Source organism: Salmo salar, chromosome 19 (assembly GCF_965601325.2).
Source record: "Salmo salar chromosome 19, fSalSal1, whole genome shotgun sequence".
In the NCBI taxonomy this organism is placed as follows: domain Eukaryota; kingdom Metazoa; phylum Chordata; class Actinopteri; order Salmoniformes; family Salmonidae; genus Salmo; species Salmo salar.
The window spans coordinates 9,772,506-9,789,324 of record NC_138309.1 but is presented as its reverse complement, the minus strand read 5'-3'; the positions used below and the strand labels follow the sequence as shown (position 1 = coordinate 9,789,324).

The following is a 16,819-nucleotide window of genomic DNA, read 5'->3' as shown; positions in this document are numbered from 1 at the left end:
AGAATATGGTATGTGTATATACTGATGTTGATACAATTAAAACCACTTATGAATTCTGTTGCACAATTAGAGAACAAACCAATTAACTGTTTTTACCTCGTGCGTGTATATACATGCAATATATCTTGTCCAGTTTTAAACACTGATCCCTCATCATGTTGATAGGGAGAATATTTTTATTTACATCCTTCATGAAATATTCACACACAGAAACAAGCATGGTTTAGCTGTAATAACGTACAGTATATACAACCTGTGGATCTGAGTTGCTTCAGAGGCACCATTCTATTCCCTGTCTTTAACACTAGTTTGGAGTTTAAAGATGATGAAATGACCAGCGTATATTCCTGGTTTAGACCCTGGAGAGAGACATAGCAGCCCTCAAATCAACCTCCACTCACACACACACACACACCCGTTACAGTGCCTTTCAGAAAGTATTCAAACCCCTTGACTTTTTCCTCATTTTGTTGTGTTACAGTCTGAATTTAAAATGTATTAAATTGAGATTTATTGTCACTGGCCTACACCCAATACTCCATAATGTCAAAGTGGAATTATGTTGTTAGAACATTTTACCAATTAATTAAAAATGAAAAGCTATAATGTCTTGAGTCAATAAGTATTCAATCCCTTTGTTATGGGGTTGAATAACAAAGGGTTTGTGCTTAACAAGTCACATAATAAAAAATGTGCTTAACAAGTCACATAATAAGTTTCATGGACTCACTTTGTGTGCAGTGATATTTGAATGACTACCCTTGTTCTCCACACATACAATTATCTGTAAGGTTCCTCAGTCGAGCAGTGAATTTCAAATACAGATTCAGCCACAAAGACAAAGACCAGGGAGGTTTTCCAATGCTTCGCAAAGAAGGGCACCTATTGGTAGAAGGGTAAAAAAACAAAAAACAGGCATTGAATATCCCTTTCAGCATGGTGAAGATAATTACTAACACTTTGGATGGTGTATGAACACACCTAGTCACTACAAATTATACAGGTGCCCTTCGTAACTCAGTTGCCGGAAAGGAAGGAAAACGCTCAGGGATTTCAGCATGAGGCCAATGATGGCTTTAAAACAGTTACAGAGTTGAATGGCTGTTATTGGAGAACTGAGGATGGATCAACTACGTAGTTACTCCACAATATTAACATAATTCAGAGAGTGAAAAGAAGGAAGCCTGTACAGAATAAAAAAGATTCCAAAACCTGCATCCTGTTTGCAATAAGGCACTAAAGTAATACTTTTAAAAAATTGTCAAAGCAATTTACATTTTTCCCTGAATACAAAGCGTTAGGTTTGGGTCAAATCCAATACAGCACGTTACTGAGTGCCACACTGCATATTTTGAAGGATAGTGGTGGCTGCATCATGTTATAGGTATGCTTGTAATCGTTAAGGACTGGGGAGTTTTTCAGCATAAAAAAGAAACGGAATGGAGCTAAGCACAGTCAAAATCCTAGAGGAAAACCTTGTTCGATCTGCTTTCCACCAGACACTGGGAGATTAATTCACCTTTCAGCAGGACAATAACCCAAACACAAGCCCAAATCTACACTGGAGTTGCTTACCAAGAAGACAGTGAATGCTCCTGAGTGGCCGAGTTACATTTTCAGGCAGTTTTAAGTAAAAACTGTATGGCAAGACCTGAAAATTATTGTCTGGCATTGATCAACAACCAATTTGACAGAGCTTGAAGAATTTTGAAAATAACAATGTGCAAATGTTGTTCAGTCCAGGTGTGGAAAGCTCTTACAGACTTATCCAGAAAGACTCAATGCTGTAGTCACTGCCTTAAGGGGATTCTAACATGTATTGACTACATGACCAAAAGTAAGTGGGCACCTGCTTGCAGAAAAGCATTCCAAAATCATGGGCATTAATATGGAGTTGCCCCCCCCCCCCTGCTGCTATAATAGCCTCAACTCTTCTGGGAAGGCTTTCCACTAGATGTTGTAACATTGCTGCGGGGACTTGCTTCCATTCAGCCCACAAGCGCATTAGTGAGGTCAGGCACTGATGTTGGGTGATTATCACTGGTTTGCAGTCTGCGTTCCATTTCATCCCAAAGGTGTTTGATGGGTTTGAGGTCAGGGCTTTGTGCAGGCCAGTCAAGTTCTTCCACATCGAATTTGACAAACCATTTCTGTATGGACCTCGCTTTGTGCACAGGTGCATTGTCATGCTAAAACAGGAAAGGGCCTTCCCCAAACTGTTACCACAAAGCTGGAAGCACAGAATTGTGTAGAATGTCATTGTATGCTATAGTGTTAAGATTTCCCTTAACTGGAACTAGCCCAAACCATGTAAAACAGCCCCAGCCCATTATTCCTTCTCCACCAAACTTTATAGTTGGCACTATGCATTGGAGCAGGTAGAGTTCTCTTGGTATCCGCCAAACCCAGATTCATCTGCCGGACTGCCAGATGGTGAAGAGCCGTTCATCACTCCAGAGAACGCGTTTACACTGCTCCAGAGTCCAATGGCGGCGAGCTTTACACCACTCCATACAACGCTTGGATTGGTGTAAAACCCATTTCATGAAGCTTCGATGAACAGCTCTTGTGCTGACTGTTGCTTCCGGAGGTAGATTGGAACTCGGTAGTGAGTGTTGCAACCAAGGACGGACTATTTTTACGCACTTCAGCACTCGGCGGTCCCATTCTGTGAGCTTGTGTGGCCTACCACTTCGCAGCTGAGCCGTTGTTGCTCCTAGACGTTTCCACTTCACAATAACAACTCTTACAGTTGACCGGGGAAGCTCAACTGCCAATGTTTCTTATGGAGATTGCATGGCTGTGTGCTTGATTTTATACACCAATCATCAATGAGTGTTGCTGAAATAACCAAATCCTCTAATTTGAAGGGGTGTCCACTTACATTTGTATGTATAGTGTATATGTGACCCGATTCATGAAACTAGGCTTATGTTGCAAGCCACGACTTCACCGGAGAGCCGTTTGAACGTAATTATATATTTTTTTTAATCAAAATGCGTTTTTGGGCCCGAACACAGACAACCAAACGCATTGTCATTTGCACTGATCTTTGCTATTATTGTTCTAGAACACACACACCCACACCCACACACACACACACCCAGGTCTGTGTCTGCGTATCCAGCCAGTGTAATATGAATTATAAATGTAGCCTAATAAAAAGAAAGCGAAAAGGCAGGTAGAAGCAGAAGAAAATGACTGGTGTTACAGCAGTGTATTGATCAGTGTGTATCAAAGGAGGATGTGAGACACCAGATTACCTGCTAGTCTGAGCATTAGGTAGTGTGTTAGAGTGTTATAGCCCGGGGCTCATCTTCCACTGCCAGATCACTGTAAATACAACACTGACAGAGAGAGGGAGTGTGTGTGTGTGTGTGTGTGTGTGTGTGTGTGTGTGTGTGTGTGTGTGTGTGTGTGTGTGTGTGTGTGTGTGTGTGTGTGTGTGTGTGTGTGTGTGTGTGTGTGTGTGTGTGTGTGTGTGTGTGTGTGTGTGTGTGTGTGTGTGTGTGTGTGTGTGTGTGTGTGTGTGCATCACTGGATGGAAGTAAGGCAAAGGCCCATCTGTTTTTGTACCCAACTCCCTCAAAATAAAGAAGGAAGATACAACCCACTCAGCCAGGACACCGACTGGTTTTGGGTCTGTTCTGCTCCTACAGTCTCCATAGAAATTGACAATATTAATCCCAAATAACTGAAATAGCATTTTCTAGTTTCTGCATGTGTTGTTTTGGGTTACAGTCTGCTCTCCTAACCTTTGCCTGTGTGTTTGTAAACAGGAAAGCCTGTGCAGCATTAATTGCCCTCCCTGGATGGTCAGTGTGAGAGAGGTTATATTGAACTGATTCCTGATGAATGTGAATCAACCTGAGATGCATCTCTACTCGTTCTCTTTATATCGATTATTTAGATTCATAACAAACTTTTACCTTGAGATTCAGCAATCGAGCCAAGGTGGGCTGGAATAAAATAATGAAAATAAATCAAAGTCTGTTTGTGCATCGTAAAATATTTACAGGTTCCAGTTTCCTACGGCTGCAATTTAAACCGTTTGGATTCTGCAAAGCCATAAATGAATCATGGATTTATCAAGTGTTGATGTTTTAGTATTCATTTTCCCGTCCTTTTCTCTCCAGTCCTCCCACCACAATCACTGCATATGTCACTAATAGCATCATACCCATTTCTAACCATTTTAAAATGCACACACAAATGCAAGCAGACACATCCATGACACACAGGTGACCTGGAGTTTAGTGTACCATATTGCATCCTGACTGAGTGGCAAAAACTGTCTAAAACAATGGTTTTAAACCCACAATGAATAAAAGGGGCGACAGAGGTTATCCCAAAATGTGTCTTTTAAGCAAATGGTGACTCGCTGAAAAACAGAGGCATGAAAATGCAAGGCTATTCTGTTTCACAAAGAGCAAAAACCTTTATATGCTTTATAAACACACTATGCTAAACCTACTACGTGGTGGACAATATGATTTTATTCCATGTAGATAGAAGAGAAAGAGAGAGGGAGAGAGACAGAGAGAGAAAGATAGGGAAACAAAATGATTGAATGGATGGGTGCACGCTTTGTGTGCTGTGTAAGGTGAGGAGTGCCATCTATTGACCGAAAGAGGAAGTGTTTCCTTTGTGTGACACAACAAAGCCCTGTTTTGACAGGGTTCATAGTGGCTAAATGTTTGTTCTCTGGCTTTGTGTGCCTTTAATGAGAAGCTACTTGCATTGTTCTCGTTTTAATTAATTTGACTGCATTTTATTTAGAGCTTTATTTTATTTTCATCTAAGGTTCATCGCTCATCTCTTTGCTACGTTCTACAATTTGGTTTTTAGGAATAATAGTCACACTGTAGAACCTTGAATAGTTGAAGAATGCATTATACATGAACCCGCACTTACTTTTTAATATAAAGATGATGGGTTATTAGTTGTGGCATATGAAAATGGTTTAGAATTTATAGAAGTAATTTTCAGGGGAAGTATGAATTAATGTTTAGACTGACAAACATCTTTCAAATGTGGTTTCATTTTGCCTCCTATGCGTTCATATTGTACTGCTCCCTGTTGAACTGGAGCCAATAGTTTTCATGATGTCTCTCTCTTTCTGTCTCTCTCTCTTTCTGTCTCTCTCCCTTTATCAGTGGAGGAGCTGTCATGTCGTGGAGAGGAGGTTTGGCGGTTGGAGGGGAGTGTGAGAGAAGGAAGACAGGCGGAGGAGAGGAGGAGGTAAGAAGGGAACATGGGGAATTAATACAATTCTTCAGGTCTCAGACAAGGTTACTCTACACGCCAGCAGTACTCATAGATTACCATCCTCTCCAAATGGGCATATTATGGACATATTAGAGAATGTGCATGTTGGCCTGCCTCGTACCGTGCCGTACATGAGGTCACCAAGTTCAAAGTTCACAGGTTGGCCCGTGTCTCTTCAGCATTGTGATGACATCAGCATAAATGCAGCATGAAATGTCTGGTGTCTGTCTGTGGTTGTGGTCTAGATCTCTGCCAGTATGGTGACCTCATCACATTAATGCAGAATCCTCCCCCCCACCCTCTCTCTGCCCCCGTCTCTCTCACCCCTTCTCTCTCACCCCTTCTCTCTCTCTCTCTCTCTCTCTCTCTCTCTCTCACCCCTTCTCTCTCCCTTTCTCTCGCTCTCTCCCTTTTTCGCGCTCTCTCCCTTTCTCTCTCTACTCTCTCTCTCTCCCTCTTTCACGCTCTCTTTCTCTCCCTCTCTTTAAATTGTTAACATCCATATGGGCCAATAGCTAAGAGGAGTCAGTCTGTATGAGAAAAGAGCTCCCAAATGGTCATTATTCAACTAAACATGAACATGATGCTAAATGGATTTCAGCTGTTTCTGGGAAGTTCCCCATCCCATCCTCCCCTCTCGTCCCCTGATTCCCCCATTATCCCCTTCTCCACCCCTCTCTCTTCCATCTTTTTTATTGTGAACTGAGAAAACTGTCTTTGGGTTCTATAGCCAATTTATAACACATATGTACAGCACTCCTGAATATACTTATAACATTGAAATTGGTGCATATTGAGACCGTACTATGGATGTGTATATAGCCTGTATATTTAGGTTTGCTATAGGATCTGTATATTTAGTCGTCCTATATATTGTGTGTATATTTAGCTGTGTTGTGCCCAGTCGGTCTGCCAGTGGGGTCCATGGGGGCTGCGCTGGGGCTGCCTGCGCTGGGGCTGCTCTGGGGATGGGGTTGGTCGGGAGCTTGAGGAAATGCTCATAATTTGTCGTATTGATCGAGTAACCACGGCAGCCAGTCTCTATTGAGGCAGAGCAGAAATAGACCCTCTATCGATCACATTCAGATTCCCCTCTGTTCTTACTGACACTATTCGGCCTAGTTCCAAATCAGTCCCTAGGCCCTTCCCTGAGTCCTAGCCCCTTCCCTAAGCCCCCTACTACTTTGATGTTTACGTGTGTGTGTGTGTGTGTGTGTGTGTGTGTGTGTGTGTGTGTGTGTGTGTGTGTGTGTGTGTGTGTGTGTGTGTGTGTGTGTGTGTGTGTGTGTGTGTGTGTGTGTGTGTGTGTGTGTGTGTGTGTGTGTGTGTGTTGCAGGCTGACAGTGGACAGGCTGGAGAGGCAGTCTGCAGAGCTGAGACTGGCCCTACAGCAGGCCATGGAGAACACACTCAACACACAGAGAGACAACCACACAACACAGGAACAAGTAAACACACACACCTCAACTTATATCCTTCTCTCTCTCCCTACTTCTAATTAGTTCTGTGAATTGGTTGGCAGAGCATGGATTGTTTTATAAACCTAGAAAGGTACTTTGGAATTGTAATATTCCCATATGTTCCCTAATGTAACATTCCCAGTGAGTGGGAATCCTCTGGGAGAACTCTTGCATGCACACACACACACACACACACACACACACACAAACACACACACACACACACACACACACACACACACACACACACACACACACACACACACACACACACACACACACACACACAGGTAAACATCACAGTAGTAGGGGGCTTAGGGAAGGGGTTAGGACATGGGGAAGGGGCTAGGACACGTGGAAGGGGAAGGGGCTAGGACACGGGGAAGGGGCTAGGACACGGGGAAGGGGAAGGGGCTAGGACATGGGGAAGGGGCTAGGACACGTGGAAGGGGAAGGGGCTAGGACACGGGGAAGGGGCTAGGAACTGATTTTGATTGTCAGACACACTATTTCTCTCTCTGATCAAATCAAACTTTATTTGTCACATGCGCCGAGTACAACAAGTGTAGACCTTACCGTGAAATGCTTACTTACAAGCCCTTAACCAACAGTGTAGTTCAAGAAGAGTTAAGAAAATATTTACCAAGTAGACTAAAATAAAAAGTAATAATAAAAAGTAACACAATAAGAAATACAATAACAAGGCTATATACAGGGGGCACTGGTACCGAGTCAGTGTGCAGGGGTACAGGTTAGTTGAGATCATTTGTACACGTAGGTGGAGGTGAAGTGCCTGCATAGATAATAAACAGCGAGTAGCAGTGGCTTTCCTCTGACACCGCCTATTATATAGGTTTTGGATGACAGGAAGCTTGGCCCCAGTGATGTACTGGGCCATTCGCACTACCCTCTGTAGCGCCTTACGGTCAGATGCTGAGCAGTTGCCATACCAGGCGGTGATGCAACCGGTCAGGATGCTGTCGATGGTGCAGCTGTAGAACCTTTGAGGATCTGGGGACCCATGCCAAATCTTTTCAGTCTCCTGAGAGGGAAAAGGTTTTGTCCTCTTCACAACTGTCTTGGTATGTTTGGACCATGATTGTTCGTTGGTGATGTGGACACCAAGGAACTTGAAACTCTTGTCCCGCTCCACTCCAGCCCCATCGATGTTAATGGGGGCCTGTTCGGCCCGCCTTTTCCTGAAGTCCACGATCAGCTCCTTTGTCTTGCTCACATTGAGGGAGAGGTTGTTGTCCTGGCACCACACTGCCAGTTCTCTGACCACCTCCCTATAGGCCGTCTCATTGTCGGTGATCAGGCCTACCACTGTGTGTGATCAGCAAACTTAATGATGGTGCTGGAGTCGTGTTTGGCCACACAGTCGTGGGTGAACAGGGAATAGAGAAGGGGACTAAGTACACACCCCTGAGGGGCCCCAGTGTTGAGGATCAGCGTGGCAGACGTGTTGTTGCCCACTCTTACCACCTGGGGGCGGCCTGTCAGGAAGTCTAGGATCTATTTGCAGAGGGAGGTGTTTAGTCCCAGAGTCCTTAGCTTAATGATGAGCTTCGTGGGCACTATGGTGTCGAACACTAAGCTGTAGTCAATGAACAGCACTTCATGGCTACCGACGTGAGTGCCACGGGGCGGTAATAATTTAGGCAGGTTACCTTTGCTTCCTTGGGCACAGGGACTATGGTGTCTGCTTGAAACATGTAGGTATTACAGACTCGGTCAGGGAGAGGTTGAAAATATCAGTGAAGACACTTGACAGTTGGTCCGCGCATGCTTTGAGTACACGTCCTGGTAATCCGTCTGGCCCAGCGGCTTTGTGAATGTGACCTGTTTAAAGGTTTTGTTCACATCGGCTACCGAGAGCGTTATCACACAGTCATCCAGAACAGCTGGTGCTCTCGTGCATGCTTCAGGGTTGCTTGCCTCGAAGCGAGCATAAAAAAGGCATTTAGCTCGTCTGGTAGGCTTGCGTCACTGGGCAGCTCGCGTCTGGTTTTCCATTTGTAGCCCATAATAGTTTTCAAACCTGCCACATCCGACGAGTGTTAGAGCCGGTGTAGTAGGATTCAATCTTAATCCTGTATCTACGCTTTGATGGTTTGACATGCTGGTAAAAAATTGGTAAAACTGATTTAAGTTTGCCTGCATTAGCCTCTCTAGGCTAGGCGGGACGAATTCGTCCCACCTACGTAACAGCCACTGCTATCCTGTGGCGCGATTTTCAAAACCTTAAAAATCCTATTACTTCAATTTCTCAAACATATGACTATTTTACAGCCATTTAAAGACAAGACTCTCGTTAATCTAACCACACTGTCCGATTTCAAAAAGGCTTTACAACGAAAGCAAAACATTAGATTATGTCAGCAGAGTACCAAGCCAGAAATAATCAGACACCCATTTTTCAAGCCAGCATATAATGTCACCAAAACCCAGAAGACAGCTAAATGCAGCACTCACCTTTGATGATCTTCATCAGATGACAACCCTAGGACATTATGTTATACAATACATGCATGTTTTGTTCAATCAAGTTCATATTTATATCAAAAACCAGCTTTTTACATTAGCATGTGACGTTCAGAACTAGCATACCCCCCGCAAACTTCCGGGGAATTCGCTAACATTTTACTAAATTACTCACGATAAACGTTCACAAAAAGCATAACAATTATTTTAAGAATTATAGATACAGACCTCCTCTATGCACTCGATATGTCCGATTTTAAAATAGCTTTTTGGTGAAAGCACATTTTGCAATATTCTAAGTACATAGCCCAGGCATCACGGGCTCGCTATTTAGACACCCGGCAAGTTTAGCACTCACCATAATCATATTTACTATTATAAAAGTTTCATTACCTTTGTTGTCTTCGTCAGAATACACAGCCAGGACTGCTACTTCAATAACAAATGTTGGTTTGGTCCAAAATAATCCATCGTTATATCCGAATAGCGGCGTTTTGTTCGTGCGTTCCAGACACTATCCGAAATAGTAAAGAAGTGTCACGCGCTTGGCGCAATTCGTGACAATAAAATTCTAAGTATTCCATTACCGTACTTCGAAGCATGTCAACCGCTGTTTAAAATCAATTTTTACGACACTTTTCTCGTAGAAAAGCGATAATATTCCGACAGGGAATCTCCTTTTCGGCAAACAGAGGAAAAAATCCCAAAGGCGGGGGCGGTCGGGGTCACGCGCATAAGCCAGTGTCTCTTGATCGGCCACTTGAGAAAGGCGATAATGTGTTTCAGCCTGGGGCTGGAATGACGACATTCTGTTTTTTCCCGGGCTCTGAGAGCCTATGGACGACGTGGGAAGTGTCACGTTAGAGCAGAGATCCTTAGTAAATGATAGAGATGGAAAAGAAGTTCAACAAATGGTCAGACAGGCCACTTCCTGTAAAGGAATCTCTCAGGTTTTGACCTGCCATTTGAGTTCTGTTATACTCACAGACACCATTCAAACAGTTTTAGAAAATGTAGGGTGTTTTCTATCCATATGTAATAAGTATATGCATATTCTAGTTACTGGGTAGGAGTGGTAACCAGATTAAATCGGGTATGTTTTTTATCCAGCCGTGTCAATGCTGCCCCCTAGCCCTAACAGGCTAAAGTGCCCGGACACTAGGAGCGCCGCTTCTGGGTGAACATTTTCTTCTTTGCTTATGGCCTTATAGAGTTGGTTGAGAGCGGTCTTAGTGCCAGCTTCGTTCTGTGGTGGTAAATCGACGGCTACGAATAATATAGATGAGAACTCTCTTGGTAGATAGTGTGGTCTACAGCTTATCATAAGGTACTCTACCTCAGGCGAGCAATACCTCAAGTCTTCTTTAATATTAGACATCGCGCACCACCTGTTATTGATAAATAGACACACACCCCACCCCTCGTCTTACCAGAGGTAGCGTCTGTCTTCTGCTGGTGCATGGAAAATCCCGCTAGCTCTATATTGTCCGTATCGTTGTTCAGCGACGTCTCGGTGAAACATAAGATGTTACAGTTTTTTTAATGTCCCGTTGGTAGGATAATCTTAATCGTAGGTCATCAATTTTCTTTTCCAATGATTGCACGTTAGCAAGAAGAACGGATGGTAGTGTGAGTTTATTTGCTCGTCTACGGATTCTCAGAAGGCCGCCCCACCTGTAGCCCCTTTTCCTGTGTCTTTTCTTCACGCAAAAGGAGGGGATCTGGGCCTGTTCCAGTGAAAGCAGGATATCCTTCTCGTCAAATTTGTTAAAGGAAAAAGTTTATTCCAGTCTTCCAGTTCTTATCCTCCTGTCAGTGTAAAGTTGGAATGTTGAATCATTCATTCTGTAGGCTAAAGTATGTACCACACAGCTCAGTGCTAGATGTTTTTTTTTCAATGTATTGAACTAAAGTGTTTTTAAAAGCCAAAGCTGTACACGCACACACACATCAATGGTTGTGTGTCTCTGCATGGGTCCAGTTCCAATCAAAGCCCTGAGGTGTTCAGTGAAGATGTTTCTGCAGCCATCTTCTTCAAACACATCCCCATAACTGATTAGACCGGTCACACTGACACAGAGCTGATCAGAGTCATTCATGCTGTTTTTGACAGCATTAGTGATGGCTTTGTGACACACACACACATACGTGTGTGTGTGTTTAAGTGTTTTAATGAGAGTCTAAAGTGAACTTTTTGCTAGTTAGCGTTAGCCGCTCGTTAGTGTGTCAAACTTTTATCTCCTCCGCCTCCAGCAGGCCTGTATAAATATTGCCTGCTCTGATGTCACAGATGTTGTGTTTACTGTAAATATCAGTTCGCCATCTGAAAAGTTTAGGTCAAATTTTTATTGAGTAATTAAGTCAACGAGAGAAAGTACAGATTGAACCAAATGTTGTTGTTTGTCTTGGTCAGTAGGCAATATGAGGTATCATATGGCAGGATTCTGAAAAGGCTTGTGTTGTCATCGGTGTGTGTGCATGTGTTGTGTGCGTGCGTGCGCACGCGCATTCTTGGGTTTATATGTGTCCACTGTCCAGGTGATAGATCCTTCTGGTCAAGCCTGATGAGGTGTTCTGATGAATCAGGTTGAAATGGTGTCTGAAACGGCCTCATCTGCTTCCCAGACCCCTTCAGATATATTACCTGATGAACAACCAGAACTCTTCACATATATTATCTGATGAACAACCAGAACTCTTCACATATATTACCTGATGAACAACCAGACCCCTTCAGATATATTACCTGATGGACAACCAGACCTCTTCACCTATATTACCTGATGAACAACCAGACCTCTTCACATATATTACCTGATGAACAACCAGACCTCTTCACCTATATTACCTGATGAACAACCAGAACTCTTCACATATATTACCTGATGGACAACCAGACCTCTTCACATATATTACCTGATGAACAACCAGACCTCTTCACCTATATTACCTGATGGACGACCAGACCTCTTCAGATATATTACCTGATGAACAACCAGACCTCTTCACATATATTACCTGATGAACAACCAGAACTCTTCACATATATTACCTGATGGACAACCAGACCTCTTCACATATATTACCTGATGAACAACCAGACCTCTTCAGATACGTTACCTGATGGACAACCATACCTCTTCAGATATGTTACCTGATGGACAACCAGACCTCTTCAGATACATTACCTGATGGACAACCAGACCTCTTCAGATACATTACCTGATGGACAACCAGACCTCTTCAGATATGTTACCTGATGGACAACCAGACCTCTTCAGATACGTTACCTGATGGACAACCAGACCTCTTCAGATATGTTACCTGATGGACAACCAGAAGTCTTCAGATACATAACCTGATGAACAACCAGACCCCTTCAGATACATTACCTGATGGACAACCAGGCCTCTTCTGATACATTACCTGATGGACAACCAGACCCCTTCAGATACATTACCTGATGGACAACCAGACCTCTTCAGATACATTACCTGATGGACAACCAGACCTCTTCAGATACATTACCTGATGGACAACCAGACCTCTTCAGATACATTACCTGATGGACAACCAGACCCCTTCAGATACATTACCTGATGGACAACCAGACCTCTTCAGATATGTTACCTGATGAACAACCAGAAGTCTTCAGACTGCTTAGGCAGGAATCCTGTTCTTCATTTGAGAGAGGTGATGGTTAGACAGGCAAACTGGCCACTGTCTGACACGTACACACGTACGGGTATCTCACTCTGATCATAGGAAATTGAGACCTGGACACTATCTCATTGGGGGAAAAAGGATGTGTAAAAGGTGCGTGTTCTTAGCTATTTGAAGGTATTTGACCCAGGATTGATCTGTGCTAGCATGGACAGATTCTAATTTCACCACCCCTATCTTTTCACTAGCCCCTCCCTCTGGCCCTGTTTACACACCATCAGTGTTGGCGCTGGAGCGTCAGCTAGAAAGGCACAGTTGAGGCGGGACTGTTGAGGCGGGACCTAACTAACATATACTGTATGTCCGAGACAAAACCTTGAAGAAAAGTTCAAAACAAACCATCCAACTATTGATGTTATAATTTCTAGGGCTTTTTCTCAGGACTGTACGGCTGTTCCCTGTGCCAGCCCAGCTCGATTGACGAGTTCTCTTTTTCTGGCGTAGATTTTCGAAACATTTTGATGAGGCTACGTGTCAGAGCAGACATAATGAAGAAAGCCATCAGACTCATTAATATGGCTTATCTGATCTGCCGTGGCTCACTGGCCAACCTAATGTAGGGACATGTCATCAGCATTAAGCAGAGGAGGACTCACATGCACACACACACACACACACACACACACACACACACACACACACACTCATCATGATCATCACCATTAAGTAATCAGCTCAGAGTGAGACATACTCAGGAATTCAAACCTACACACACACACACACACCAGATATATAATTCAGATCTCTTAGTGATGAGTATACATATTTAACTGATGTCAGCTCCGCTGGGGGGGGGGGGGGTTTAATTGGAGAGAAAGTTTTTATAAAATTAATGTTTTATAAAAACGTGTTTAACAATAAATGTCTTCATTAATTTGATGAAGGTATCTGCTAAAATGAGCTGAGTGGTTTAAGGCTAATGGATGAAGGGTCCTCTCTGGTGTTGTTCTATCCACAGGACAGGGTTTAGGGATTGATAATCTCTGGTGTTGTTCTATCCACAGGACAGGGCTTAGGGATTGATTATCTCTGGTGTTGTTCTATCCACAGGACAGGGCTTAGGGGTTGATTATCTCTGGTGTTGTTCTATCCACAGGACAGGGCTTAGGGGTTGATTATCTCTGGTGTTGTTCTATCCACAGGACAGGGCTTAGGGGTTGATTATCTCTGGTGTTGTTCTATCCACAGGACAGGGTTTAGGGGTTGATTATCTCTGGTGTTGTTCTATCCACAGGACATGGCTTAGGGGTTGATTATCTCTGGTGTTGTTCTATCCACAGGACATGGCTTAGGGGTTGATTATCTCTGGTGTTGTTCTATCCACAGGACAGGGCTTAGGGGTTGATTATCTCTGGTGTTGTTCTATCCACAGGACAGGGCTTAGGGGTTGATTATCTCTGGTGTTGTTCTATCCACAGGACATGGCTTAGGGGTTGATTATCTCTGGTGTTGTTCTATCCACAGGACAGGGCTTAGGGGTTGATTATCTCTGGTGTTGTTCTATCCACAGGACATGGCTTAGGGGTTGATTATCTCTGGTGTTGTTCTATCCACAGGACATGGCTTAGGGGTTGATTATCTCTGATGTTGTTCTATCCACAGGACAGGGCTTAGGGGTTGATTATCTCTGGTGTTGTTCTATCCACAGGACAGGGCTTAGGGGTTGATTATCTCTGGTGTTGTTCTATCCACAGGACAGGGCTTAGGGGTTGATAATCTCTGGTGTTGTTCTATCCACAGGACAGGACATTTCAAAATGGTTATTCTCGTGATTTTAGACTTTTAGAGTTAATGTTTGGATTCCTCTCCTACCCCACCACCTACTCAGTGAGTATGTTTACGTGCAGACTAATAATTGGATATTAAACTGATTATGGCAGTAGGCTGAGTATGGTAATAGTCATGTAAATACTTTACTCTGCTTAACTTAATCAGCAAAAGGTCAAAATCAAAGTAAGTATACACTGATTAAAACACCTGGTTTTCTGAGCACTCTTTCAAATTATTAATTGGAGAAATAGTTCTCACATACAAACTTTATATGTCCGAAATCAGAATCAAATAGGCTACGCAAAAATAACGTTCGCTGTGGTAGAACGTTTATTTTGATTGCCGATTTTCTGCATTTATTGAAGTCCCATCAGTAGTCTGATTTCAGACGTGTCCATGCAAAAAGGATTATAAGGGAAACCGTTCTTCTTGCTAAGCATGTAAACGTTTTAAACAAACTATTATATTCATCTGACTTTCCACAAGAATCGTATTATTGTGTGCATGTAACTGTACTCAGTGTGAGGATTTACCAAAACACCTCTCTCAAGGCCTACCTTTCACAACACATTCTTTTTTTTGCGCGCGAGTGTGATTTTTTTTGTATTTTTTCCCGATGAGACCACCAACATCACCGCCAATACCCCCCTGAAAAAATGTGAGTAGAAAAAAAAACAATCTAAATGTTAAACAGGTTCCCATCTCGTGTGCGTTCACCCCCCACCTCTCTCTCCTTTCTCTTCCCCCTCTTTTTCCCCCTCTCCCCCTTTCTTTCTCTCTCTCTCTCTCACTCTCTCGTTCTTCATTATCCTCCCCTGACACCGGTGGAAACAAGGATCCATGTGTAATTTAGTCTTAATCATAACACCGTCCCTTCACAGCCATCCAGCCAGTCAGAGTGAGACCGCACACATCAGCCAGCCAGGAGAGAGATGTTCATGTGAAACCGGTCTCTTTATGACTGGTAGGTAATTACTGTCATTAGAACACTCTAGAGTGTGTGTGGACGTGCTGTATAATTGATGGTGAATTAATGTGTGGCAGGCAGTGGATATGAGGGATCCTTCAGCGCTCAGAGAGAGGGGTCTGCTGTCATGCCTAGGGGTCTGGTGCTACAGTGTATGTATTAGAAATACAGAACCCCAAAACAGGCTCTGCCAGAGCGAGGGGGGGCGACGCGAGACCCCGATCTCTGCCCAAAATCAGTTTTTGTATGAGGGGCAATGAGAGAGTGTCGAATTTAGTCAAGATTAACATGAATTGCTATTTTGATATGTGAGGCTTATATGATCTAATAGAAGTTTGGTAATGCTTAGGTTGTTACCAATGTACTGATAAGTGTGATGTATGTGACATCCCGGCAACTTGGAGAAAGAAGACTTTATATCGGAGTTGTCCCTGTTGAAATTTGAGAAGGTCGATGCATATTCATGAGGCTAACATAGCATCTCACTCTCCATTGAAAACAGACAGTTGACATCAACACCCCTCATCAAATATTCAAAAAAGTATTCAAATAACGAGATGTATCCACCAATGCAAAGAGAGGAGTAGGCGGGTGCTTGACAGCCCGCCGTTCCGCTCTGTGGACGACAAATCCTGGTAATACTTTACTTGACACCCAGCGTCATAACATGGTCATAACCATGTCATAACAACTTAATATGGTCAGAACATTGTCATGACCCATATATTTACACCTGTTGTGACATATATTGCATTATTTTATGGATGGTTATGACATCAACATAAGAGTGTCAATCCTGCCAAGAACTTTCCTTTAAAAGTTTGTTTCTTAAGTCCTTTGTTGTAGACCACACAACAGTGTGGTCTAAATATATGTGACAGTGTGGTCTACAACAGTGTGGTCTACAACAGGTCTAGGTATATGTGACAGTGTGGTCTACAACAGTGTGGTCTACAACAGGTCTAAGTATATGTAACAGTGTGGTCTACAACAGTGTGGTCTACAACAGGTTTAAATATATGTGACAGTGTGGTCTACAACAGTATGGCCTACTACAGGTCTAAATATGTGATATGTGACAGTGTTATGACCATGTGCTATGACTTGTTATGTGAAGTTATATCAGCTATTATGACATGGTTATGAC

The 16,819-nt window shown here is 43.2% G+C and overlaps 1 protein-coding gene across 1 annotated transcript in view; it reads left to right on the top strand.

The window, feature by feature from the left end:
- The window catches only part of LOC106578416 (uncharacterized), a 138,768-nt gene that overhangs the window by 85,974 nt on the left and 35,975 nt on the right, over positions 1–16,819 (top strand). The window contains exons 25-26 of the mRNA XM_045702053.2: positions 5,157–5,241; positions 6,605–6,716. Coding sequence (XP_045558009.2) covers positions 5,157–5,241; positions 6,605–6,716 — 197 coding nt within the window. The remainder of the gene's footprint in view (positions 1–5,156; positions 5,242–6,604; positions 6,717–16,819) is intronic.